Below are 27,896 nucleotides of genomic sequence, written 5' to 3' on the forward strand. Positions count from 1 at the left end.
AGCTCATTCAGGCACATCACCCTTAAAATAAAATGTCATGCCTCACCGTCATGCCTAAGGATTATCTACCTTTTCTGGTCCTTGCAATTGCTTTTGGGAGTTGCTGCTTGCTTCTTCGAGTCTTTGGATTTCTTGGGTGTCTTGTCAATCTTATCCCATTTGTCTGCACCACTTGAAGAACTAATGAGGAGGAAAAAATACAAACGCAGCAAAAGGTTTGCCTATAAAATATTTTGTGGGACAGATTTCACATTAAATTCAGTAAATCTAGACGGTCTGGATCTTGTCCTAGTTTCCCCTTCTTACCTTTTCCGTCTTAAGAAGCTGATTTAAGAAGAATGTGATCAACTTGAGTAAGACATGCTTTAGGGATATGCTTTTATAAGAGATGAAGGAGTGAAGATAATAGAATGTTTGTATAACAATTGAAGAATAGCCATGATTCATATCTATAAATTCTACTGGCCAAGATTCTGAACAGCTACTTTAGACATGCTCAACAGCTTGGATATGCCCAGTGGAATTTTTTACTTTCTTCCCTTCCTGCTTTCTGAACAGCAGACTCCTGTGACAGATCACCGACCCTGAAAGTTTCAGAAGCATTTTCCACTTGCCCCTGGGAGATTCTGTATTTCCAGAACACTGAACTAGTTATGGATTCCAACCAATTTAGTCTTGCAACCAGACAAACCTGGCACAATATGTTTCACATGCACAATAAGGGATAGTTTTTGCCAATCTCCGGTTCCCTCTGCAGACAACTGTGCCTCCTGAAAATATGTCCCTGAGCGAACTCCAAAAGGAAGGGGAGATCAACAAAGATCATCCCTCCCCTACCTGTTGTGCATGCAGAATTTTCTCAGAGCATGTCTGGATGTCAGCCAGTGATTGCAAGTCCATTTCCAATCTCTGGCAGCCCATCCATGGGGAAAAAGAAAACACTCTTCTGTGTATAACGTCCAGGTGATTTAGCAGAAGATTAGGGGAAAAAACCTAAGTACACAAATAGATAGGACACTTCAGCAACTTTATTTTGTGTTTTTGATCACTAAAGAGAGATAAACACAGAACATGTGTTAGTTAAATCAGTTCCCAGCTTTCAGGTGTAAGACTTGGGGGGGGGCACCTTATACCTGAAAGTATAGGATATTATCTCTTTTAATCAATCAATAACAAAGAGAATAAAACATCACAAGATAATCTAGATTTTTTTTAATGAAGCAACATCCAGACTAAGTTAATCAGTCATGACTAAGTCCCATTTAAATTAACAGGACATAAATTTGTCATGACCAACTTATCCCATTAATTTCAATGGTGCTTAGTCAAGACTAGCTAGTCTGGATGCTGCCTTTGTTCTACCTCAGGAGTCCTTTATTATATATTATTATATATATCTGAAGAATTTGTTGGTTCATCGGGTTGTGTGAAATAGTCATACTTCCCAATGACCTACAGATACCAAATTTTGCATTAACAATCCTGCTACTGAAATTAGCTGAATGCTCTTTTTAAAACTAGAATATATTGGAGAAATTGTTTAAATAATTGTTTTGGTATTTTTTAGAAGAAATTTTGAATATAACATTTTAACTGAATCTCAACAGATTTTTAACACTCAATAATCAGATCAATACTTCCAAAATGACATCATGCCCAAGAGAAACACATGATCTTTCTCAATTCAAATTTACCATATAAATTTAAATTTCATTTAAATTTAAACCAATTTAAATTTAAATAGATTCAAATTTACCATATATGGTAATTAGTCAATAAAACGTTTGAAGCTGAACTCTTACAAATGTCAAACTGTTCTTTTACTTCCCCTTTGCAAGTAGTACATTAAGAAATTCTATTACGTATATTTAATTTCTTGAACTTTCCTAGAAGTGTAATTTATGCAAAATGACTTTGCCTAGTCAATGACGGTCCTCACCTATACAGTCCATATTGTTACCTTTAAAAAGCAAACATGTTTTGAATGCCTCAAAATACCTTTCTGCAGAACAAAACCAAATTAATATAACTGGGTCTGAGACAGGATGCTGTCACTTACTCTGTTGTATTCCTGTTCACACCAGAGCTCCTAGATTTCAGACTTGAATGTTGGTTTCTCTTGCAAGGAGAAAGTGCACTCATTTTCTCATCAACCAGTGGCTTAATGTCTAGAAATAGATCATCCTCATCAGGAGCACAGAAAATTTTGGAAGGAGAACCTTCAGTGCCAGTGAACGTCACTTTTCGTTTAAAATTTGTTTGCTCCAGAGGTTTGATGATATCATTGTCTAGAAGCGCAATCACATCTTGTTCTGTGAATCTGGTTCTGGGAGATTTTGTAGGAGCTAAAAATCAAAAGCATCAAATATCAATAGGTTTTAAACAAAGAAAGTGGACTATTCCATAACAAAGTGTTATCTGGTAAAGGTTTTATTTAGTAACCATCAGTTTTGAACCCGTATGTGCAAGATGGACTACTGACAGTGTCGCCTTTAACAGGGATTCCCAGATATTGACTACAAATCCCAAGCTGCAATGGCCTTTGTCATTGCAGCGGGGGATTATGCGAGTTGTAGTCAACAATATCTGAAAATCCCTGTTACAAGGAACACTGAATACCAAGTAGTTAAACTTCAGATGAGAGCATTTAGCAGCACAGAATATAAATTTTAAACAGGAAGGCTACAATATGGCAATGGGCTCAAATACTTTTTAGCACTTGCGGGGTGGGGGAAAGAAGTAGGTTATTTTTTTACTTCGCATATTTGTTTTCCCAGTGTTTATCATGCAATCCCAATATTTCTGTTTGCAATAAAACTGACTGGTGTTCAGCTATCTCCAATTCACCACCATGATCCTTCAAACTCCTACTGAAAAGTTATAGAAGTTTCAATCGTTTGTACTCCTGAAAATCCACCAAAAAACCCCAACCAAGGTTGTTCTGGTAAATGATACAAGGACTGTTGTCTCTGCAACAGTCATTCATAAAAAAAAATATTTTCAGTTCTAGATAACAAATAGATAAACCGTTTTTCAGTTTCCAGAGCCATTGGACCTGCCATCTGTAAAGAGGCATACTAGCTGCTGGTAGTGTTTTTGCAAATGATGGGCAAGATAAATTGTGTACATACTGTTTAACTGCAATTTTTTCTTTGCTCCTGAGGTGTTAATGCCATTGGCAATTCTTTGGAAATGCCTTTCCTTAGCCAGGGAAGACTTGAAGGTAGAGTGTTTTGATTCTATATCCGCTCTGTTCTTGCTTTTTCCGGTACTCCGAGTGACCTTCTCTGTTTCTACTCTTAACAAGCAAGCAGTGCTTGATGGAGTCAAGTGATAATCAGCTGCAATGTTCGTGTCACTCCTCTTCATTTTCACAGAGTCCTTTAACTCTGCCAACAAGCTAGGTGGCAATGGCTTAAAGCTTTTTCCATTCCAAGATTCCCTTACAAAGAACATCTGTTTATCCTTAGGCAATGCTTCATCCAGGGACAGTGGAATAACCTAAAGATATCAATAATACTAGGTTCTATAACTAAGAAACTTATGAAACAAGAGAAGATGGCTCTTTAGATTAGAATAAAGTAGACATTTCCTTCTAGTTCATGTGTCATTCTATTCAAAACTTTAACCTAGTCTTCAGTACTATGTTAAACTATCTTAGGTTCATTCAAATCTGTCATTTTTGTTTAAAGTATAACAAAATTAAAGCATAAGTAAAGGTTTCATACACACTTGTAACCATGCCCTCAAAACACATTTCAAACTATGAATCCTCTAACACATATATATTCAACAAATCATAATACATTGGCATAATGAAAACTGAAACTTCCATCTTTGGAATTCACTTTCTAAGTTGGATAGCACCATCCATTTTCAGTTCTCACACTATTTACAAAGGGCTATCACCCAATTAAAAAAATATTTGTTAGCTGCATAATAAAGCAGTTCCAAAACCAGACTGGCAGGGCAGCACTGTACCTCCCTGCTGCCCCGTCCCCTATTCGGTCCAGAAGTGACCAGAAGTAGCGTGCGTGCATCTGCATGCACATACTACTTCCGGACCAAAGAGGGGACGGGGCAGCAGGGAAGTATGCTGCCGCCCCGTCGGTCCAGTTTTCAAGGGAGCGCTGCTGGGGGAAACGTGGTGGCGGCGGGGGGGAGTGCACCCTCCCCCGTCCTTAAAGGTGTCTCCCCCCACCTTCAAACCAGCCCCCACTGGTTCCATGAACATCCCTAGTGAAGATAAATTGCCTATCCTCAGGGTCCATTTTAGCAGTAGCAGAACAAAAAGCAACCTGCAGCACTGCAGTTCAAGTGATATTCTAAGCATAGAAAATAGACAGACAGACAGACACCTGGCACTACCTTCCATCCTAAGTGAGCCCACACTACAGAAGATGTTTGACACTCAGGTGTGGTGAGGTTTTGGCTCCCAGACTGATTGAACCTTCTAAAACACACTCTCTGCATGGTTGTCACCAGGCCTGCAAATGCCACATAAGCACTCTTATGTGGTACTACTGCACCACAGTAATGGTGGGCAATCAGCAGTCAGCCGGTTCTAAATGTCATGCTAAATGTATTAACTCAAATGGGACTCTTTGAGTTTAAATCCTATGAGCTGCTGTGTCCATCTAGGAACTCAGAAGATCATACAGTAAATCAGGATAATAACATATGCTGATATTCAATGCATTTCAAGAAACAAAAGCACCTGCAATGGTGTTTTCCACACTTCCCGTTACAGACCAATGCAGAATTATCAAACTTCAGATTTTAAAAACACCAGGTTTACAAATATTTAACAATAACGTTACCATAGAACAGCATTATACATTTCAAAATGTTCACAAGGTTTTCCATAGTGAAGAACCTTCCCTTTCTACACATGGAGACTATATACGCACCGTGGCATTACTTATGATAGATGTAACATTTATGTCAGTATCCCGTTCAGAATTTTCATTAAAAAATATCTGTTGAGAAGCTACTACTCCCCAAGATAATCGGTTTTTAAGAGGTATTTCTTCAGAATGAGTGAACCACTGCACAACTGCATGTTTCTCCTGAGCACCTGGGGTAGAACAAACAATTAAGATCTGGGTTAACAAGAGCACTTAAGTGTTAAGATGCTTCCTTCACTTCAGGAAATTAGGCAGTGGCCTGAGCAATGATGTTTCTAACTTCAGCAAATAGTTTACATATCAATACGTTTGCCAAGGAAGCCTTACATACTTGCCAAAATGTTGTAGGAAAAGCAAAATTTTGCAGAAAAAGGAACATTGGTCTTACTGTGAAGAGTTCTTTTCCCTGTAGTAGGAGATCCTCAGAGAGGGTGATAAACTGCTCATGCTCGAGACAGAACTGGAATCACGTGATTTGCTTGTAGGTGTGGTTGCCTCCCAACCCCAGTTCCAGGAATGAAGAGCGAGGTATAGTAATGTGACGGGAGAGGGCTCATGGATGTATGCGTGTGTAATTGCCAAAAAGCAGAACAAACCTGAATTGACAAAAACAGGAGAAAAAGAAAAACGACATAACAGGACAGAAACTAGATCTAAGCACTAGGAACCCTGAAAGCAGCCTCGGAACCCCAGGAGACCCTGCCCCAGCTCTGAGACACGGATGTAGTGAGGGCAACGACCCCAACCCAGAAGAATACACCCGGGCGGGGCTGGGGATCTCCTACTACAGGGGGAAAGAACCCTTCACAGTAAGACCAATGTTCCTTCCCCCCCCCCCCGAGTAGGAGATCCTCAGAGAGGGACATGCCCAAGCTAAGAATAAGGTCCTGGGATGGGAGAGATGTATTCAGACCACCTGCTGGAGGACCGTGTGGCCGAAGGCTGCCTGGTCCTGAGAAAAATCAGGTATTTTATAATGTTTTATGAATGGCGTGGTGGATGTCCAAGTAGCTGCCCTGCATATTTCAGATAGAGGAACGTGGGCCGAGAAAGCCGTCGAGGTGGCAGCACTTCTGGTTGAATGTGCGGTCACTCCTCCGGGAGGAGGGAGGTGAAGTGCTGTGTAGGCCATACGGATGCATGAAGTGATCCAAACCGCTAAAGTGGCTTTGGAAACCCTATTGCTGATGGTGGATGGTTGGAAGGAAACGAAGAAAGCATCGGATCTGCGAATGTCCTTGGTGCGGCGGATGTATGTGCGTAGTGCTCTGCGCACATCGAGCTTGTGCCACAGTCTTTCTTTAGGATGCACTGGCACCGGGCAGAAAAAAGGGAGAACAATAACTTGGGATCTGTGGAACGTAGAGTTAACTTTTGGGAGAAAAGTAGGGTCCAGTCGGAGAACGGCTGAATCAGAATGAAATGTGCAGAATTCCTTTCATGCTGAGAGGGCGGCTAACTCCGAGACCCTGCGAGCCGAGGTCACGGCCACCAGGAAAAGTAACTTGAAAGACAGGATCCGCAGAGGAATGGATGATATTGGTTCAAACGGGTCCCCCGTGAGGGCGTTAAGGACACGGTTCAAATTCCAGGATGGGAAGCGCTGAAGCGGGGGGGGGGGGGGGAATCCAGGTTGGTGGCTCCACGCAGGAATCTGGATAGATGTGGGTGAAGGTAGAATTGACCCGCTGAAGAAGAGGAGATCTGCAGTACGGATGTGAGAGCAGAAGCCTGGTGTTTGAGTGTACTGGGATGGAGAGCCATATCCAGGCCTGATTGGAGAAAATTGAGGACCTCGGGTACTCCAGCTGTTAAGGGATCCTTCCCATGACTTTGAGCCCTTCATAAGAAATCTGACCATGTTGATTGGTACACCCTGATAGTGGATGGCCACCGGGAGGCCAGGATGGTGTCTTGCACGCTCGTGGAGTACCCTCTCGCTGCTAGCTTCGCGCGCTCAGCCTCCAGGCGGCTAGTTGCAGCCACTGGGGGTCCGGGTGTAGAAGAGGACCCTGACGCAACAGGTCTGGATGGTTTGGTAGATGCCATGGCGGAGACACTGCTAGGCTGGAAACCTAGTAGGTCTGGAAACCACGAACGTCGAGGCCAGAAAGGAACCACAAGAATAAACTCTGCCTTCTCCAGGAGAAGCTTCTGGATGACCTTCATGATAATGGGGACTGGAGGAAAGGCATATAGCAGAACGTCTGGCCATCGAGAGTGTAGGGCGTCTGTCGCCTCCGCCATTGGAGCATGATATCTCAAGAAGAATCGAGGCAGTTGGTTGTTGCCTGGGGCTGCAAACAGATCCACCAGGGGAGCCCCCAGTACTCGAGTGAGTTGATGGAAGACCTCTGGGTATAAGGCCCATTCTCCCGGGTCCACTGCCTCCCTGCTGAGCCAGTCTACTATTTCGTTTTCGTCGCCCTTGAGATGCTCGGATATGAGAGACTGTAGGTTGGTTTCTGCCCAACTGAAAAGCAGATCGGTCTCCCGCATCAGTAGCCAGGACCTCATCCCCCCAGCGGTTGATATGCGCCTTGACCGTGATATTGTCTGTACGTAGGAGGACGTGGCGGCCCTGAAGGACCTGTTGGAAGTGTTGCAATGCCAGGCGGGTGGCTCTGAGCTCCAACCAATTTATGGGAAGAGGGGCTTCTTCGGTCGACCAGGTGCCCTGTACAACCTGTCCCTGACAGTGGGCCCCCCAGCCTGACAGGCTGGCATCTGTCATGACTACAATCTGTCTGGGTTCCGTAAGCTGGAGCCCCCGTAGGAGGGCCTGGGATAGCCACCAATGAATTGAGCGTTTGACTGCTTGGAATATGGTGATGTGTTGCCTGTGCACTGCCATGATGTGATCCTGAAACAGCAAAAGAAGCCACTGGAGGGGCTGGGAGTGCCACCTTGCCCAGGGGGTGCAGTCCAGGCGGGCTATCATGGAGCCGAGTGCTTGAGCCAGGACCATGATGTCCTCGTGTGGTTTGCGTAGCAGAGGCTGTAGTTGTTTGACTATCTTTTCCCTGCGCTCTGGAGGAAGGGATATCGTGTTCTGCGCGGTGTCAAAGAAGGCTCCCAGATGCACCAGCTGTTGGGATGGAGTCAGATGACTTTTTTCTCTGTTCACGACAAAACTGTGATCCCTCAAGGCCAATAGTGTTGTGTGCACGTCCCTGATGGCCTGGCCTCTGGAGGGTGCTCTGATGAGCAGGTCATCCAAGTACAGATGGACCCCAACCCCCTGAAGACAGAGGAATGACACTAGGGAGATCATCAGTTTTGAGAATACCCTTGGCGCTGACGCCAGGCCAAAGGGAAGGGCGCGGTACTGGAAATGAGCCCCGTCGTATGCAAAGCGTAGGAACCTCCGATCACAAGGTCTGATAGGAACATGGAGGTAGGCCTCCTAAAGATCCACCGAGGCCAAATAGTCCTCTCCGAACCGCCTCCTTTATGGTGTGGAGCAACTCCATACGGAACTTTTTCTTTCATATGAAGTGGTTGGATGCCTTGAGGTCCAGCACTGCCCTCCAGGAGCCGTCCTTTTTTGGTACCAGAAAGAGGATAGAATAGGAACCTAGGAACCTTTGGGAAGGAGGGACGTATTCTATCGCCTTGATCTGGAGAAGGTGATGCACTGCTTGCTGCATCAGAAGATGTTTTTGCGGAACGGAAGACCTTGGTGTGGGAATGAAGCGGTGTGGCGGGGAAGATATCAGGTCTATGGCGTATCCGTTGAACACCATGTCCAGGACCCATGTGTCCAAGGCTGTTGACATCCAGGTCAGGACAAAGTGTGACAGCCTCCCACCCACTGGGATGGAGTCATTGTTTTCGATGTCGATAGTAGGGGGCAAAGGGATGGGAGGATGCTCCGCGCTCTGGGCCCCGGGATCGCTGTCTCCACTGAGGTCTGTTGAAACCTCTCGTTGTCTGGGAGCAAAAATCCCTGGGTTGATAGGATTGGTTGTAATGGTAGGATTGGTTGAATTGTTGCCTGAAGGGGAGAAAGGAGCTATGTGAACCTCGAAAAGAAGGTCTAAAATCCTTACGTGCAGATGGCATGACCTTTTTCTTATCTTTCGTGTTTATGAGAATCGGATCCAATGCTGGACCAAAAAGATCCGACCCAACGAATGGAGCTGAAGTCAAGGCCAACTTGGACTTGGAATCGACGTTCCAGGACTTTAGCCACAGGGTCCTGTGAACGGCCACTCCGGCTACCAATGCCCTAGATGAGTGCTGGATGATGTCCAGACTGGAATCGGCGGTTAGGGCCGCGGCCTTGGCCATTTTATTTATGCCCTGGCGTAGTTTAGAAAGCTCCGGGGGAACCATCTTGACCAATTCTTTAGACCATAATACTGACCCCTGAGCAAAGATGGAGTTAGTTGTGGCCATCTTGATGGTGGCAGCGGAAGCGTCGTGGGCCTTTTTTAAAAGCACATCGCAACATCTGTCTTCTTGAGACTTAAGTTGTTCCTGATTCTCCGAATGTACTACAGCCCCCGAGACCATTTGGACCACCGGGGGGTCTACCCTAGGAGTGGCTAGAAGCTTGGATACCTCTGATGGTAGCTGATAATGCTTTTTTGGCAAATTGCTGATGGGCTTGGAGGATGTGGGTTGCTGCCACTCGGCACACATCACCCTATGAAATAGAGGAGGAAAAGGCACCACTGGGGTCACTGGGTCAGAGGGTGGAAAAACCTGTTGGTCCAGTGTTGTTGCTGAAGAGGAGACATCATTAATTGTGCGTTTTGCCTTTGCCAGCAATATCTCAAAATCTGTAGAGAAAAAAAGCCTAGTAGAATTAGATGTGGGAGGGGTCACCTCCTCCTCCGAAAGTTCTCCCTCTTCCTTCCCCGAATCTACGGGATCCCTAGGGATAATTGGTTGTGAGTGCGAGGAATCCTCCCCAGATGAGGAGGGAGGACCCGCCGGAGGTTCAGATCTGGTTGGTATCTGTGTGGGGAGTGGAACTGGGGCCACAGGGGGAAGAGGTGGGGTGGGAGCAGGGACCACAGGTGGTTCCGGTCTAGATGGCCTCCTCTCCCTACCAGTAGAAGTGGATGGCGAGGAGGAGTAAACCTTGCGCCTGCATTTGGCTCTGTGGACAGGAGGTCTAGGTATAAAAAGACCACGTTCCCACAGGGGGATGGCCCTACGGCGGGGGCTAGAGTCAGGAGAAGAAGAAGAAAAATGGTCACTGCCTGGTCTCCTGGTCCTTTTGCACCCTCTAACCCCTTGAATTGGTAGTGGGGGGATGTCTGGCACAGGGGGTATGGAGGAAGGAGCACCTAAAGGAGCAAGGGTGGACTGATCCCCCTGTAAACTACTCGGAGCCGCAGGTGGCTCTAATTGAAATTCCCTTGCAAAAAAGTCCCTGAGCCACTGAGTAGCTTTGGGCTACTCAGTGGGTCCCTACTCACAGTTTGATTCTCTTGCCGCTGCGCAGGAGGAGAATTGGCGCGCTATCGGTCCTGCAGCAGGGAGGGAATGCGCGGACCAGCCGGGTCCCCCTCAGCCGCTGCGTCCCCATCGGGGAGGAACTGGCGCCGGAATATCGCCCACCAGGCTCCGGTCCCCAGCCTCAACTCTCGGTGTGTGCTTGGAGCCCTCCTTAAACCGCTCCTTCGTTTTGGTGCCATTTTTGCCCGCCTTAGTTTTCGAGCAGTGGCAAACTGCCTGAATAAGCAGCTGCTCGCTCAGCCGTTTACAACCCTCGGCCAGATGTAAAGCATCCTTGCGTTTCCGCTTCTTTTTGGGGGAGGTGGGCTGGTCATTCAAATGTTTAGACTTCTTTAGGGCTTTAGATGAACGTTGCCCTGAAGTCATGGAAGCCCGAGACTGGTCAGCTGAGGTGGGGAATGGCGGGGGAGGGGCAGAAGCGCCCGGCACCGAGAGACAGGCTTGAGAAGCCATTGCAGGCGGTGCGCTGCCCAGGCGCTGCGGCAGCTGCGCACTCTCTGAAAGGGAGCCCTGCATGATCTCCTCAGCATGCGCCGATTCCATAGGGTGGTAGAGGAAAATGGTGGGGGAAATAATTGAAAACAGAAGTTTTATGGTTGTCCAATCGGAATCAGAATCAAAAAGAAATTTTTTGGAAGTGAAATTTATAGCCTGATAGAGAACTGCTCTCTTCCCACCCTTGCACACTATCAAAAGCGAAGGAGACTAGAGCCAAGACAAAGAGCAGACATAGACAGGGAAATCTGATACAAAGACTGAACAGAGCTCTCTCCAAAATACGTCCTATCCCAAGCAAGACAGAACTGGAACTGGGGTTGGGAGGCAACCACGCCTACAAGCAAATCACATGATTCCAGTTCTGTCTCGAGCATGCGCAGTTCATCACCCTCTCTGAGGATCTACTACTCAGGGGAAAAATCAACCTTTTTCTTAGGGTGCAGGGTACTTTATTTGCATCATGGGCCAGGCCGACTGGAACTTACTACTACTGCTCTATGTGAATCAAGAGTGCATCAGAGGGCATGTTCCAGCACCTCTGTTGCTGTGCATCAGGGGAAGATTGATAGTTATGGGCAGACTGTTTTTCATAGACAGTTGTCAGATTTGTAGGCCTTCCCAAACTTCCGTCTCTGGGTGGTTTGCAACAACATAAAGCAAATGAAAACAAAAATGAAAACCTTAACACAATTTAAAACCCCAGTCAAGTTAAAATGCTTAGGTGAAAAAAAAGAGTCTTTAGTGACTTTTTAAAAGTTGTCAGAGATTGAGAGGCTCTTATTTTAGCAGAGCCTCCATTCCAGAGTCTCGGGGCAGCAACAGAGAAGACCTGTCTCTGTGTAGCCACCAGACAAGTTGGTGGCAACTGCAGACAAACCTCTCCAGATGATCTTAATGGGCGATGGGGCTCATAGCAAATAAGACGTTTTCTTAAATACCCTGGGCCTAAACTATTTAGGGTTTTATAGGTTATAACCAGCATCTTGTATTTTGCCTGGAAACTTACTGATAGCCAGTATAGGAGTAATATGGTCTCTCCTAGATGACCCAGAGACCAACCTGGCTGCCACATTCTGCACCTGCAGTTTCCGGACTCCATACAAAGGCAGCTCCACAGAGAGCACATTGCAGTAGTCAAGGTTACTAGTATATGTACCACTGTTTTGGAGGTCATTTATCCTAAGAAATGGATGCAGCTGGTGTATCGGCCAAAGCTGATAGAAAGCACCTCTGGCCAATACCAGGAGTTCTTCTGGATCCAGATCTCTCCGTGGCGGTCCCAGGTTGAGGTTTGGATCCAGAAGCTCTCTGAAACTGTATCTGTTACTTCTGGGGAAGTGTGACCCCATCCAAAATTGGCAGATCAAAATTGTCTCCCACGATCCAAACACACACAATAAGTACCACTGTCTTAATTGGATAGTCTCAATTTGTTATCCCTCATCCAGTTCATCACTGCCTCCAAGTGGGCATTTAGGGAGGTAAAAAATAAAATAAAAAAATAAAATGATAAAACCCTGCACCAAATCTCCTGATTATCTCTCCCAGTGGTTTCATATAGATATTAAGAAGCATTGGAAACAGTATGGAACCCTGGGAGACATATCAAAGTTCAGATTTTGAGGAGCAAGTCTCTAAGGGACACCATCTAGAATCTGCCCAAGAGGTAGGAGCAGAACCACTGCAAAGCAGTGCCTCCCACCCCCAACTCCCTCAGACATTCCAGAAGGATACTATGGTTAATACTGTAGTATCAAAAGCCGCTGACAGATCCAAAAGGACCAACTGAATCACACTCCCTCTGTCAATTCCCCATTGGAGATCATCCATCAGGCCAACCAAGGCAGTCTCCACCACATAGACCCCCCGAAAGCCAGTTTGCAATGGGCCTAAATAATGAGTTTCCTCCAAGACTGTCTGGAGCTGGGATGCCATCACTCTCTCAGTTACCTTGCCCAGTCATGGAAGGTTGGAGACAGGCCTATAGTTGCTTAACTGAGGGATCCAATGCAGGCCTCTTCAGAAGAGCTCTAATGATTGCCTCCTCAGGACAGGGAGGCATCCTGCCCTCCCTCAGAGAAACATTTATAATATCTACCAAACTTCTATAACAACCCCACTGCTAGATAGGACAGTCAACCCTTCCCAACCACATTCTTGAGTATCCACAACTAGGAAATTGTGTCTGGTCTCGCCAACCGCAACCTGAGTATTCGTGGTTGGTGAGGATTTTTTGTGTTTTTGAGTTTTTAAGAAGTGGTTTTGGTGGGGTTCAGAGGTTCAGTCTGCTCATTCTTCTTGATGACTCTTAGCAATGTTAAGGGATTTTTAGTGATTTTTTTTTTAGCATTTCCCCATTTATTTTTCTATGTTTCTGTGATCGTGGTTCCCTTAACCCCCTGTTTCCCATATACTTTAATGCCTTGCGAACAGGGAATTTTCCAACTGCAGGGTTTTGCCAGAATGGAAGCCTCATGTTTGGTGAGAGATGACTGTATAAGCTATATCAGACAATGGTCAAAAGAACATGTGGTAGGCCACACCATTCAAAGAAGCTCAAAATTGATTTGATTGATTGATTGTTAAATTTATATACCGCCTTTCGTTAAAATAATCCCAAGGTGGTTTACAGCAAAAATTTAAATACAAAATGGTAAAAAAGACACAATTAAAATATTAACCTTGGTGGTCCATCCATCACAATGGGGAAATAACACAAGTCCCCACCCATGGAACACCACTCTGATCAGAGTGAAAGACCAGATCAAGCTTGTGACCAGCGACATGCGTTGGTCCCAAGACCACTTAGGATAGGCCCATAGTTGTCATGGCTGCTATGAACTCCTAAGCCACCCCAGACAAATTGGTCCTGAAGTGAACTTTGAAGTCTCCCACCACCACAAGCCTGGGAGACTCCAATGCCAAGCCTGAGAACAAGTCCATCAGCTCAGTTAGGGACTCTGTTGGGCAGCAGGATGATCGGTATACCAACAGAAGGCCCAGTCAATCCCTGGACCCCAAACTTAAGAACACACATTTAATATGGTCAGATACTTCAACAGGGATCCTAGAGATTTTATTCGTGTAGACCACAAGCACTCCACCTTCCTGCCCAGTTCCTCTCACCTGCTCCTCAACAAAGTAACCTGGAGAAAGAAGCTGAGACCAGATTGGGCCACCAGCCTCCCCCAACCAAGTCTCTGTGATACATACCAGGTCGGCCCCTTCATCCATAGTTACATCATGGATAATTTCTGGTTTATTCTGGGCCGACCTGGCATTACAAAGGAGCAAGATGAGGCTCTGTGGGTAGTTGGCACTGCTCCCCAAGGTCAAAGAGCTGGCAGGACAGCTAGAAGGGAAAACAGCTATTAGATTTCTGATTTCCCTTACCCTGTAATGGCCCACTGACCCACCATTACTTCTTTTCTCCACCACCACTAAAATAGCTGCTCCATAGTCAGTGGATATGACCACTGACTATGTCTCCCAATCTCCAGATGAGCCTAGATACATTACAAACTAATCCCACCCAAGACTCAAACAGAAGCTTATCAGGGTCCCTGCTAAATTATCTGACCATATTAAATGGCCCTTAAAGTCCTACACCCCGCCCCTTCGAGCCGCCCCTGCCCGGTTCTGTGCACATCCCTAGCACACACACACAAACCTAAGTACATTCCTGGGCCAGGGGAACTGGCCCTCGGCCTCTTCATCCCCTTTAGTGACAGGTCCACCACCACAGGCATTGTTTCTATATAGGCCCAGAATTGGCTAGTCCAAGCAGGTGGTGCTCAGGAACTGCTGACGCGCCCCAGTCTGCACACACTCCCCACAGGACAGCAGCAGCCACAGTCCAACAGATCTCCCCCAAGACAGGCACCAGTTGCTCACTATTATAGATCTCCCCACTAACAAACTTCAAACAAACACTGAAGAAACCTCAGAGCTCCCTTGAACAAAAAATTTAAAACCACTGGCCTATAGGAACTGAAGTCAGTAGTTCTCAGTATCTCCTCTCATCTGCATCCCAAACTCTACTTACTGAAAACTCTGAGGAAATCAGAGCTCTGCCTTTTAGAAACAAAAAATTCATGTGACATCCTAAAGACCTGATATGTATTGAAGCATAAACCCCCATAGATTAAAGCCAACCTCATCAGATGCACCTGATGAAACAGATAGACTAATTCATAAAAAACTTACATTATAATAAGTTGTCTTTATGGTGCTGCAAGACTACTGTTTTTCTGCAGCAAACTAATATGGCTGCCTCTCCAGAAGTGGTCTTTTACAAATAGTTCTGCTGGCACAAACCTCTTCTTATAAAATGAATATCTTTTAGAGTTTTGTCTTTTGAGCTTCTTTATCAGCACTGGAGAAAAGACATGCTAAAAAAATACATGCGGACTTGGCATTGCAATGAGGATATAAATGCCTAAAATAACTAGAACTCTAAATATAAATACACACACACACACATGCGCGCACACACCTAGATATCTACATACATTGCAATAAGGATATAAATGCCTAAAATAGACACACACACACACCCCTGGGGGGAGAGAGAGTGTGCACACACACTAGCTTACCATCTTCATAGAATTTTTGAAGTCTTGCCACAGAGAGCCGATTTGTATCCTCACCCTCTATTAAAACAAACTCTCCAGGGAAGATAGAGATTTTGGTATCCTTTTTTTCTGATTTAAAAGATATTCCCCTAGAAAGTGGTAGACATAAAATGTGTCACACATCCTTTAGTTAAGATATATTGTTGAGGCTAACAGCCTCATCTTGGCCTCTACTTCTTTTCCTTTCATTTGTCCACATATCCCTCTTTAATTAATGTGGTGGTGGTGTTCTTTTTAATTTACATTAAAGTTTACCAAGACAAGACATTAGTACAATGTTGTAACAGACAGAAGCTATACGCTTTTCATTTTAAAGGCTTCAGCAGAATCAAGAAAGTATTTTAAGGTCATAGGGTTTGCAGCTGTGTTTACATCCATTACAGGCAACATTCATCTTGTAAACTACAGAATAAGAGTGACTGCAGATGTATTTAACAAAACAGGGCAATATTGTTGTACAATTTAAGGTGAAAAGTACCACACATATTTACAGTGTGTTGTAAAACAAAAAATAAACCAGCCGGACATATACCAAATATAGATCTACTTTCATTTTTTAAATTTATCTGTATTATAATTAATTATTATAACTATTATTATTATTACTATAATAATCACAGTTTATTATAAGTGCACCTCAAGGCTACATAGTTTACTTTTTAGGAATAGTTGCCAAAAAAGCTGGGTACACACCTATAATATGAGATCTGCAATTGCTCGTCTGAACGGATAACTTTCCCAATCCATGAGTACATGCGTTTACTCTGGCTTCTTGTGTTCATGACTTCTGTGAAGAAATGCAGATATAAAACCACTTTTGTGTATGCATATATGCAAAATATAACATTGCTGTCACAAAGCAAAAAGCAAGGACACTGCTTCTGAGTAAAAGCACCTTGATAATTTTTGATAATTCTAGAACAGTTTTTATTCAGTGTTTAGCTGAGAGAAGGAAAAACCAAGTCAGATCAAGAGAATGGTCTCAGTTCTCCCATAGCACCCGCGCCCGGGCGAATTCGCAGCCACTGGCCACCAAGCAAAGAAGGCATACTGTGACATACCTGGCTCACCCAGAAGCAGCGATGACCCACTCCCTTAAGCGTGGACAGGAGAACTGACTGACGAGCCACTCGGGGCTGCGCGCCACCTTCCCGGACGTCAGACTGAAACTTCGCGCCAAGCGGGAGCGACCCCGCCCCGGAAGGAGGATAGCGCAGCTAGCTAGCACTATAGCCGCCATGTTTGTTCCTGGCCTTCCGACCTCGGAAAAGGCGGTTCTTTTTGCTCCGTGCTGAAATGGCAGGGCGGAAGTAGCAAACAAGTGTCCCGGAAGAAAACTCTAAGCGGAAGTTTAAAAAAAAGGGGAGGGGGTTGTTCGTCAGTATATTGGTCCGATTTTTCTGGTCCAAATTATTTCTTATTTCGTCTCTTTCCAGCCCGCTACGTGTAGGGGTTGGTTCCCGGCCAGGCTATGGCAAACCGGACAGTAAAAGACGCGCACAGCATTCACGGTACCAACCCGCAATACCTGGTAGAAAAGATCATCCGCACTCGCATCTACGAGTCCAAGTACTGGAAGGAGGAATGTTTCGGCCTTACTGGTACGGTTGAGGTAGCGGGGTGGGGTGGGAGAGGATCAGCAGCAAGAGGGGAAGGGGCTAGCACGGTGCAGGGCTGGCTCTTGGGACGCTGTTTACTGGGGGAGGAAAGTTTAGGGCTGGGGGAATGACAGCATGAAACTGTATCCCGTGATTATAGCAGTTACAATTGTACAGCATCCTTCTTCCAAGGAGCGCAGGAAAGTATCCATCTTTATTTTAGCCTATCAACCGCTTTAGTAGATAAAACTAGTGTGAGATGTGCTTTGTACGAAGGCACCACATGGCCTTTATGGCTGGGCGGAGATTTGGACCTTGTTTCCCCAGCATTTGAATCCTTAAAGGCTTTTCGGAGAGTTTGCACCAGCTTATCCATGTGAAAAGTCTTGATAGTTTCTTATAATACTTTATTCAGACATTGTCATCAAATGAATTTGGAATAGTGTAAAAATTATTAAGAGGATAAAAGTTTGGGATTGTACTACAGAAGAGGCTTGGATAACAGTCCTCTACTTGTTTATCTGAGACCTTGTTCCTATGCTTACTAAATGTGAAGAGGCTTTCATAGCCACTTTTGATTCAAAAGCTCTTAAAATAGCAGCACCAACTCACCACCCTTCTGCCTCACTGAAGTTGAAACTTTTGGTTAAATATAAGCATAGGGTCTAGATCTAACTTCAAAACATGAATGCCTTTCATATGACTCCTATTTTAGCTGAACTGGTTGTGGATAAAGCTATGGAACTGAGATTCATCGGAGGAGTTTATGGTGGAAATATCAAGCCTACACCATTCCTGTGTTTGACTCTAAAGATGCTACAGATACAGCCTGAAAAAGACATCATTGTTGAATTTATAAAGAATGAAGACTTTAAGTAAGAGAGAAGAGCTTTTGGTCTATATAATATGTTTAAAATTATTAGCAAATGCATGAGGAAAGCCTTTGTCCAGTACGCCAGGTTTTCAAGCAACTAGTTATACTGGAGTTGTGATTCACATTTGAGTTCCTTTACTGAATAACCTCTACATGTATTTATTTCTACTCTATGCATCTCCCCACACCATGCAGATTTCTTGACTTATCAGTACTTCTGGAAGAACCCTTTTGCTATATTATGTTACCGTCATAAATGGCTTATCTAGTTTGGGGCAATCTCCTTGCCAAAGTACCTTTCTAACTTCTCTGTACATGGTCTGTTAAGCATATTTTGTGTGTGTATGTGTGTGTTTGTATATAATGATGTCAGAAACAGGTGAGAGATCAGTACAGTAAAAAAATAGTAGTTCATATTTCCAGTTGTTACTAGGAAGGATGATAATACATTCATATTCTCTCTCTCTCTCTCTCGGTTTTGCTAAATTTCAGGTATGTGAGATTACTTGGTGCACTATATATGAGACTGACTGGCACAGCCATAGACTGCTACAAATACCTTGAACCTCTGTACAATGATTATCGAAAAATAAAAAGCCAAAACAGAAATGGGGGTGAGTTGCCTCATAATTTCAGAAGTAATCTCTCTTGCTCCTCTTTGAAGCATTTATAAAGCTAGATGGTCTTTGTCAACTTTACCAATGCATATATAGAATGTAATTATCTTGTAATGCTGTATTCATCTGCTGTTAAATAAGGTGTTTGCTCTGTACAATAATCCGAGTGTTTTAAGATAAGTAGGGCAGGATTTTTTCCTGGAGAATAGGAAAGAGAAGCATGGTATGAGCAAACTAGTAGAAATTGCAACATTTCTGCTACTTTTTTAGAAACCGAGTTAAACACTTTAAGTACTTTCTGCAATCTAAATAATACCCTTTGAGGAGATTCACACGAGCAGCAGAAACCAGGCTAAGGGAGCCCAGCCTGGTTTCTGCTGCTCGTTTACAGCAACGGGAGCCGCGCAGCTCCTAGAGGCAAGCCCACCTAAATGCATCCCCTTAAATGAGGTCAGCGGAGCAAGCGCTCCGCTAACCCTGGTTTTTTGGCCGTATGTCTGCTGCGGCAGACACACTCGGAGGCGAGAGGGGACCCCAGGAATGCACTGTGCACTCACCCAGTGCATTACTGGGGCTCAGGGGGCGGGGCACCACACAGCAGCGCTTCCCTGCGCCTGACCCCTGGAGCTGCCAGACGAGCCATGGCCAGGTACAGGAGTGCCTGAGCAAAGCCGCTGTTCATCTGGGCGGGTGGGGCGCCCACCTGGCAACAGGCTGATGACTGTCTGTGGGGAGAGTGGGTCAAACCTACTCTCACCACAAACCCCCTTACAGCTCTTCACACTAATCATGTGAAGAGCCTTATTATGTATAACTAGCTGAAGAATGATTTATTTATTTAGCATATTTTTATACCGCCCAAAACCTACATCTCTGGGCGATTTACAAGATAAAAACATTAAAACATTAGTTAAAAACAAGAACAATAAATTTAAAACACAACTATTCAAAATTTTTAAAACCATATTCTAAAACATTAAAAACAATCAAAACAGTATCAGTTAAAAGCCTGGGTAAACAGATGTGTCTTTAAAGACTTTTAAAAAATTGTCAGAAATCATGATGATTTCCCTTGTAACATTCAGTAACTTTCCCCCTCAGAGTTTGAGCTAATGCACGTGGATGAGTTTATTGATCAACTACTCCATGACGAGCGCATGTGTGATATCATTTTACCTAGACTACAGGTATGTAATGACTAGCAACTTCTGTTAGTGATAAAAATACGAATCAACACTCTGAATACTACACATCAAAATATGTTGTTTATAGGTATAGCTATTGTGTGCAAAGTAAAAAAACCAAAATCTGAGGTTCAATAGACAATTTTCTAACTTGTACAGTGGGATCACAAATGTATGCTTTGACCTTTCTGTCCATGTGAGCATTGCCTGCATTGAGAAGATGTTGGTCCTTTCTTTAGAAACGATATGTCTTAGAAGAGGCTGAACAATTGGAACCTCGGATTAGTGCTTTGGAAGAAGATATGGATGATGTGGAGTCTAGTGAGGATGAAGAAGAGGAGGATGATAAGGTTTGAATGTTTACGTACAGGAGGCCTTTGAATATTGTGGGTTTAACATTTGAGGAAAATTCCACAGACGCTGAGACCACAATATTCAAGTACTAGACTGAACCTGAAAAATGGAGTTAGGTAAAGCTCATTCTTGGCTGGCATAGGGTTAAATTTTTAAACTTTACATCTCCCTGAGCAGACTGTGTGTGTGTGTGTGTGTTAAAGTTTAAATATCAATTTTCTCACTGCTTCTCAGCTGGCGCGTCGTGGGGTTGGATATTTAAACTTTCACACCCCCTGGAGTAGCCTGCATGCTTCTCAGCTGATGCATGGGCTGTTCTGGGAGGTTTACAATTTAAATATCCAGCCCTGCACACCAGCTGAGAAGTGGCACAAGAGTGGATTTTTAAACTTTAAAAGTCCTGTGCACCACACTTCAGCTGGCATGCAGGCTGCTCCCAATATACCAGTTTAGCTAGGGGGCAGGTAGTTAATAAGTTTTTCCTACTTGGAAAACCCATGAATGACTGAAACTACCCTTGCAATAACTAAATTGGTATACAGCAAAGTTGTCCACAGATGGGTGAAACTGTGGGAAATGAACCTGCAATATTTGAGGGTCTCCTATATTTCTGTTCTGAGCCTGAAAGCCTCCTATCAGCTTTGCAAGGGGTAAGAAAGCTGTATCCTTATAACTAGTGGGATCTATGGGTGCTCTGCTAATTATGAGGTTAAAAACTTACCTTGGCTGCTATTGAGAAATTACATCTTAATTTCTCAGTTCTCTTTTGCCTTCTATAAACAGTTTTTGCATTCCTTTAAAAGTTATAAAATGAGACCATTGAGTTTCTCACTGTTTTTACTTGAACAAGCATTTGTTATTGAATACTTCTTTTATGCTGCATTCAAGGTATTTCCCCCCGCAGAAGTTTATTTGCAATTATTTCAGATGGAGAGAGCTCCCTCACCCGATCACAGGAGAAGAGGTTACAGGGATCTAGACAAACCTCGTAGATCTCCAACACTGCGGTACAGGAGAAGCCGAAGCAGATCTCCTAGACGGTAACATTTCAGGAGATATTGAAATGGTTTCAAACAATGTAATATAAGACTTAAAACTATTGTCAGAGTAACACCTCCCTGCTCCTATTTTAGGCGAAGTCGATCTCCAAAGCGAAGAAGGTAGGAAACTTAATGGACTGTGAACTTTAAATTTTAAAATATTATTATACACACACACACACACTGACAGAGTCTGTTTTCTAACAGTCCCTCGCCACGCCGGGAAAGGCATCGCAGTAAGAGCCCAAGGCGGCACCGAAGCAGATCTAGGGAAAGACGCCACAGATCAAGATCCAAGTCTCCAGGTAATTCTGTTTTGAGTGTGAGGGAGTGAGTTGTGTGTGGTTTCTCTGGCATTAGTAACCCAGCAGGTCCAACTACCTCTTTCTAGCAGTAAGGAGATTATAGGTGTTTAATCTTAATATTAAAGATTAATAATGCCTATCTGAGGGAGGGCAGGATGCTGCCTTGTCTTAAGGAGGCTATTATTAGACCATGAGGCTGTTCTCATGAGCAGCCAACCCTGGGCTTGTTGGCCCATGTGAACCACCGGTATCCACACAGATCCCAGTGGTGTTGCAATGCCAGACCCAGTGCCGAAGCCCAGTTCTTAGCCAAGGTTAAGGCCACAAACTCTTAACGGCTGCTGAGATTGTGTGTCAGCTTGAGCTGACATACATCCCCTGGGGGATCCCCCGTGTGTGATGCGCTGTGGGATACCCAGAGGCCAGGATAATGAGTCCTGGCCTCAGAATGATTCACGCTGCTCTGCGTTCCCACTGAGCATAGGATGGTAGTCTGTGGGCAAGGTTTGCAAAGCCCCCACCCACCCAGTATCAAGTGAATGGACCCCATATTTGAAGAAACCTGCATTGGGTCCATCGGAGGTAGCTAGTTACAGATCAGTTTCCAATCTACCATGATTATACAATGTGATTGAGTGGGTGGTGGCCTCTTGGCTCCAGGCAACTCTGGATGATGCAGGTTATCTAGACCCATTTCATACCAGCTTTTGAGTGGGCTATGGGGTTGAGATTGCCTTGATTGGCCTGATGCATGATCTCCACTTGGCTGTTGACAGAGGGAGTGCGACTCTGCTGATCCTCTTGGATCTCTTGGTGACTTTCAATACAATCAGCCATGGTATCCTTCTGGGTCGCCTGAGGGAGGTGGGATTGGGTGCCACTGTTTTACTATTCCCATCTCTCTGGTAGATTCCAGATGGTGTCACTTGGAGACTGTTGTTCTGCAAAGCGAGAACTAAAGTGTGGAGTTCCACAAGGCTCCATACTGTCTCCAATGCTCTTTAACATCTACATGAAACAACTGGGAGAGACAATTGGGAGATTTGGTGCAGGGTGTTATCAATATGCTGACGACGCCCAAATCTTTCTCCATATCAACCTCATCAGGAAATGGCATAACTTCCCTACATGCCTACTTGGAGGTGGTAATGGGCTGGATGAGAGATAATAAACTGAAGTTGAATAGGAGGTCCTGACTGTGGGCAGTCAGGACCTGAGAGATGGTTTAGATCTGCCTGTTCTGGATGTGGTTACACTCCCCCTGAAAGATCAAGTACGTCGCCTGGGAGTGCTCCTGGATCCATAACTTTTCTCAGATTGAGGCAGTGTCCAAGAGCGCTTTTTATCAGCTTTTGACTGATATGACAGCTGCATCCATTTCAAGAAGGAAATGACCTTAAAACAGTGGTGCATATGCTTGAAACCTCCAGGCTCAACTATTATAATGCACTCTATGTGGGGCTGCCTTTGTACATAAGAACGGTCCTGCTGGGATATAATATTATTATATAAGGGCATTATAATATTAGCAGTTTTATTTCCAATCCCCTTCCTAATGATCCCTAGTATGGAATTGGCCGTTTTCATAGCTATTGCACATTGAATCGACACTTTCAACAAGCTGTCTACCACAACCACAGGATCCCTCTCCTCGTCAGTCACTGACAGCTCAGCTCCTGTCAGCATATACGTGAAGTTAGGGGTTTTTTTGGTCCCAATGTCCATCACATTACACTTGCCAACACTGAACCGCATTTGCTATTTTATCGTCCACTCCCCCAGTTTGCAGAGATCCTTTTGGAGCTCCTCACAACCTGTTTTGGATTTCACTACCCTAAGTAGTTTGGTGTCATCTGCAGATTTGGTCACCTCGCTGCTTACCAACTTCTAGATCATTTATGAATAAATTAAAAAGCACAGATCCCTGGGGGACCCCACTTCTTACTTCCCTCCATTGTGAAAACTCTCCATTTATACCTACCCTCTGTTTCCTGTCCTTCAAGCAGTTAACAGTCCACATATGTACTTGTCCCTTTATCCCATGACTGCTAACTTGTCTCGGGAGTCTTTGACGAGGAACTTTGTCAAAAGCTTTTTGGAAGTCCAGGTATACTATGTCAATTGGATCACCTTTATCCACACACCTGTTGACACTCTCAAAGAACAAAAGATTCATGAGGCAAGATTTACCTTTGCAGAAGCCATGCTGGTTCTCCCCCAGCAGGGCCTGTTCTGTGTGCTTTACAATTTTATCCTTGAGGATGCTTTCCATCAGTTTGTCTAGAACAGATGTTAAGCTAACCTATTTCCTGGATCATCCCGGATCCCTTTTTTAAAATCGGTGTTACATTGGCTACTTTCCAGTCTTCCAGTACAGAGCCTGATTGTAGGGATGTTACATATTTCTGCAAGGAGGTCAGCAATTTCACATTTGAGTTCTTTAAGGACTCTTGGATGGCTGCCATCCAGCCCTGGTGATATGCTAGTTTTCAGTTTTTCCAGACAGTTTAGAACATAATCTCTTGTCACTTCTGACTCAGTTCTACACCACCCAAAAGCCTGGTTCAGGAACAGATCTGCAGCCTCCATATTCTCCTTAATAATCCCTTTCACTCCCTCATTATCCAAAGGTCCAACTGCCTCCCTGGCAGGTTTCCTGCTTCTGATGTATTTAAAGAAGTTTTTGTTATCCTCCTTGATGCTCTTAGCTCAGTGTTCCTCAAACTCTCTTTTCTCCTCCCTCATTGTCACCTTGCATTTTTTTGGCCAGAGTTTGTATTCCTTTCTGTTCTTTTCATTTGGGCAGGCCTTCAAATTTCGGAAGGAAGTCTTCCCTTTTATGACTTCCTTGACATTACCTGTTAGCCATGCTGGCATCCTCCTGGACTTAGTGGTACCTTTCCTCCTTTTGGGTATACATTCTAACTGTAAACTCATAGTTAGGATTGTAAACTCCATGCATTCTGGAGCGAAGTGACTCTCCTGATTTTCCTTTTCTTTTCTTTTCACCATACTCCTCATTTTGGAGAAGTTTCCTCTTCTGAAATTCAAAGTGTCTATGTTAGACTTCCTTGGTGATTCTCTCCCCGCATGTATGCTGAATTTGATTGCACTGTGGTCATTTTTCCATAAAGGGCCGATGGCACTGACATCACGCACTAGGTCCTGGGTGCCACTCAGGATTAAGTCCAAGGTCGCCTTCTCTCTGGTTGATTTCATGACCAACTGTGCTAGGGGACAGTTATTCAGCGTATCCAGAAATTTGACCTCTTTGTCATTACCTGAATATGAATTTACCCAGTCTGTATGTGGGTAATTGAAGTCACCCATTATTACTCCCCGGCCTCTCCTTTAAGCCTCTCTGATTTCCTTCTGCAACACCCAGTCACTGTCAGTGTTTGATCTGGAGGGAGGGTGACAGCACATCCCCAGTGGCACATTTCCTTTCAGGCCTTGTATTGTCACCCACAGAGTTCCTGTGGAGGACTCCTGTCCTCCTAGGTTTTCTGCCTTGTTAGATTCTATCCCTTCTTTAACATACAGTGCTACTCCACCTCCAAGGTGCTTCTCCGTCCTTTCTATAGAGTTTATATCCAGGGATAACAGTGTCCCACTGGTTCTCACTGTTCCACCATGTTTCTGTTATGCCCACTGTATCTATTTCTTTGTTAGCAACCAAGCACTCCAGCTCGCCCATCTTGGCTTGGAGGCTTTTGGCATTGGCATATAAGCACCCATACGCTGAATCTCTTACCTGGTGTATGCTAACTTTCTTTTGACTCTTTTATCTCTTTGACCAGCTAGCACAGCCTTCTGTCTGCTCTTTATGTGGTTCTGTTATGTCCCCTTCTGTTTTATCTGAATCTTTTACACCTTTGCACCTTTAAGGGATGGCATGTGCTGAACTAGATACTGCCCAGCTCCTGTTGCCTATTCCCCAGGCATCATTATAAAAGCTGCTCTGCGACCTTTTTGGTTTTAAGAGCCAGCAGTCTGGTTCCATCTTGGTTCAAGTGCAGCCTGTCCCTTTTGTACAGGCTGTGCTTGCCCCAAAATGTATCCCTGTGCCTAACAAATCTAAACCCCTCCTCCCGGCACCAACGTCTCATCCACGCATTAAGACCCCTCAACTCTGCCTGTCTTGCTGAACCTGTCGATGATGAGCTCATATCCTCTCACACAGGAGATACTCCTCCGGAGGGTGGGGGCCTCCTTGTAGTGGGCGAATCAGTCATTAGAGGTATAGAGAGATGGGTTTGTGACCTGCCTGTTGACTCCACGGCGACTTGCCTGCCTGGTGCAAAGATTGCAGGCATCATGCAGCATCTAGATAGGCTGCTAGGCAGTGCTGGGAAGGAGATAGCTGTTGTGGTGCATATCAGCACCAACGATGCAGGGAAATGTAGTCAGGAGGTCCTGAAAGCCAAATTTAGGCTGATAGGTAACATTGAAGTCCAGGAGCCCCCAAGGTAGCATTCTCAGAAATGCTACCTGTTCCTCAGACTGATGTCCTCCTTCCCTGAGACCTTCATTCTCCCTGACAGCAGAGGAGCTATCGGCCTTGGAGTGGGATGCCTCTAACACATCCCTGAAGATCTCATCCACATGCCTCTCTTTCTCTCTGAGCTTCTCCAGATCCACCACCTTGGTCTCAAGGGAACTAACGTGTTCCCTGAGAACCAGGAGCAATTTGCACCGAGCACACACCCATGACTTCTGCCCATGGAGCAAGTAGTCATACATGTGACATTCTGTGCACTATGCTGGGCAGTGCCCCCTCCCCTGCTTCCTTTCTGTCTTCATAACTGGTTTTGTTGGCTGTTTACAGTATTTAGAGATAGCTTATTAGAAAGTTAGGTCTTCGCTGTATTGGTCAGCTATTTAACTGTTCAAACTTCCTTTCTCAAGAAGAGACCAAAAACTACAATTGGTACAGCATGCGGCAGTCAGACTAGTCTCTGGGTCAACTTGAAGGGACCATATAACACCAATTTTAAAAACTGCACTGGTTACCAATATGTTTCTGAGCAAAATACAAAGTGCTGCTTATTATCTATAAAGCCCTTAATGGCTTGGCTCCAGGGTGCTTAAGAGAGTGCCTTCTTTGTCATGAGTCCAGCCACCTATTAAGATCATCTGGGGAGGTCTGGTTATGGTTGTCTGGTTATGAATCATTTGGTGGCTGCTCAGGACTGGGCCTTCTCTGTGGCTGCCCTGGGGCTTTGGAATATGCTCCCTGTCAAAATAAGAGCATCTCCGCCTCTGACTTTAGAAAAACCCTCAAGCCACACCTATTTTCTCATGCTTATAACTGTAATTAATTTTAAACTGTTTAATTGTTAACTTTTTATTCTGAGAAATTGCTTTTACTTTGTTTTGTTTTAAATTTTGTACACTGCCTAGAGATACACATATCAGGTGGTATATAAATGGTAAAATAAAATGCTAAAATTATCTGCTTCAAATCCTGTCTCTCTATCTGCATTACTTGACCTAGAATTTAGAAGGATTCCTATATAGGTGATTGCTAACAAAGTTTTACATCTTATTTCAACAGGGCATCATCGTAGTCACAGACATCGTAGTCATTCCAAGTCCCCAGAAAGGTACAGACTTTATAAATTGTTTAATAATCTTGTAGCAAGTTTCCAAACAACTTTTTTTCTTAGTTTGTGAGAACCATCAGTCCTCTTCATACTTTTCCTTCTAATCATGAATTCAAAATAGCTTGTGTCTGAGTGATTTAAAACAAATGGTTATAGGTAATATAGTTTATTATCCACAAGTAAAATCTTAATACATGAATGCGCCGCTTACATTGCTTGAGTATCAACTAAATATCTTGTTCTTTTTTCAGGTCTAAAAAAAGCCACAAGAAGAGTCGTCGTGGAAACGAATGACCAAGATAGTTCAAGAATTTGAACCATTACTTTTCTTGTAGATATGGAATGGCAAAATGGGTAGTAGCTGCTGTGGCAGCTAGTAATTTTCTTATATTTACAGTGGCTTGGACAATATTTTTCCCCCATCTTTAACTTGATGAAGAAGTTATTTCAGTGTATATTCTGTTCATATCTATTTGTCCTACAAAGAAGGCATTGTTAAGCTGGGAGGAATGTGGTTTTAAGTTCTTTTGAAAGCCAGTCTTAACTGGCAAAATGAATTTTTAAATTTAAGGGCAAGACCTGTTATTAAAGTCTTGCCTGTTTACAGTTGTACAATGTTTGGTCTGATTTTTATGCAACTCCTAATCTTAGAAAAACTGTCAAAGATGCCAGTAATTCTGTAAGGAACTATTAAGTGTGGTATAGGCACACTATAATTTCTTAAGAGAATCTTTTAATATACAACCTACAGTATACTTGTGTTTGGTATTCTTCCTTACATATACTCCAATAAGAGATGAATTTACA

General features: G+C 44.2%; 2 protein-coding genes across 2 annotated transcripts in view; one reads left to right on the forward strand and one right to left on the reverse strand.

Moving 5' to 3' along the window:
* Window positions 1-16,881, reverse strand: part of ORC1 (origin recognition complex subunit 1) — a 35,856-nt gene extending 18,975 nt beyond the window's left edge. Inside the window, exons 1-7 of the mRNA XM_053248066.1 lie at window positions 16,573-16,881; window positions 16,205-16,298; window positions 15,473-15,600; window positions 4,911-5,077; window positions 3,132-3,501; window positions 2,060-2,345; window positions 70-180 (exon numbers count right to left, since the gene is read on the reverse strand). Of these exons, the coding sequence (XP_053104041.1) occupies window positions 70-180; window positions 2,060-2,345; window positions 3,132-3,501; window positions 4,911-5,077; window positions 15,473-15,600; window positions 16,205-16,293 (1,151 nt within the window). The 5' untranslated portion in view covers window positions 16,294-16,298; window positions 16,573-16,881. The remainder of the gene's footprint in view (window positions 1-69; window positions 181-2,059; window positions 2,346-3,131; window positions 3,502-4,910; window positions 5,078-15,472; window positions 15,601-16,204; window positions 16,299-16,572) is intronic.
* PRPF38A (pre-mRNA processing factor 38A) lies at window positions 16,798-27,844 on the forward strand. The gene is made up of 10 exons (XM_053248067.1): window positions 16,798-17,112; window positions 17,825-17,984; window positions 18,476-18,597; window positions 19,702-19,787; window positions 20,024-20,134; window positions 21,066-21,178; window positions 21,272-21,298; window positions 21,386-21,483; window positions 27,041-27,089; window positions 27,341-27,844. Exons 1-10 carry the CDS (start codon window positions 16,983-16,985, stop codon window positions 27,381-27,383), a joined length of 939 nt encoding a protein of 312 aa, XP_053104042.1. The 5' UTR covers window positions 16,798-16,982; the 3' UTR covers window positions 27,384-27,844.
* The last annotated feature ends 52 nt before the right edge of the window (window positions 27,845-27,896 follow it).

This window comes from Hemicordylus capensis, chromosome 4, assembly GCF_027244095.1.
Source record: "Hemicordylus capensis ecotype Gifberg chromosome 4, rHemCap1.1.pri, whole genome shotgun sequence".
In the NCBI taxonomy this organism is placed as follows: Eukaryota; Metazoa; Chordata; class Lepidosauria; order Squamata; family Cordylidae; genus Hemicordylus; species Hemicordylus capensis.